Source organism: Buceros rhinoceros, unplaced genomic scaffold, assembly GCF_000710305.1.
Source record: "Buceros rhinoceros silvestris isolate BGI_N320 unplaced genomic scaffold, ASM71030v1 scaffold10050, whole genome shotgun sequence".
Lineage (NCBI taxonomy): Eukaryota > Metazoa > Chordata > Aves > Bucerotiformes > Bucerotidae > Buceros > Buceros rhinoceros.
In genome coordinates, this window is record NW_010391281.1 from 760 (window position 1) to 1,366 (window position 607).

General features: G+C 36.6%; 1 protein-coding gene across 1 annotated transcript in view; it reads right to left on the bottom strand.

The window, feature by feature from the left end:
* Nucleotides 1-308: 308 nt before the first annotated feature.
* The window catches only part of ITGA1 (integrin, alpha 1), a 42,770-nt gene continuing 42,471 nt past the window's right edge, over nucleotides 309-607 (bottom strand). Inside the window, exon 28 of the mRNA XM_010141021.1 lies at nucleotides 309-413. Coding sequence (XP_010139323.1) covers nucleotides 309-413 — 105 coding nt within the window. The remainder of the gene's footprint in view (nucleotides 414-607) is intronic.

Below are 607 nucleotides of genomic sequence, written 5' to 3' on the forward strand. Positions count from 1 at the left end.
AGTAAATAAGCCCCACATGTACAAGTCCTCACAGCAAAGCAATCCATTAACCACTATAAACATCTTCGAATAAAGAGTATTAAAGGACAAATAAAAATTCTAACAAAACTAAAGACATTACTCTTGGTATCATCTGACATTTCCACTGTAATATGAAATCACTTGCTATTATTTAGAGTGTAATAACACATTACAGCAGGTTACAATCACTTCAGTAGTAATGAAATGAATGAAAATGTACTAGTAATGAATGAAAGTGAATATTTTGGTAGCACAATAAATCCTATGAAGAGTCACTCAATAAATTATCATGTTCTTACCTCCAGTTTTTGATGATCATTTCTCAAAATCAGTGATGAGTTCTCACTCCTAAGTAATGCTTTCACAACAAGGGTTAAGCTGTGAATGCTTGCCTGAAAGAAGAGATAAATGGCTGTGGTTTATAATTATGCACTTCAAGGTAGAAAGCTTTGTAGAAATCATAGGATCATGGAATGGTTTGGTAGGAAGGGAGCATAGAGATCATCTAGTTTCACCTTCGCTGCCACTGGCAGGGACCCCTTCCACTAGACCAGGTTGGACAAAGCCCTATCCAACCGGGCCTTGA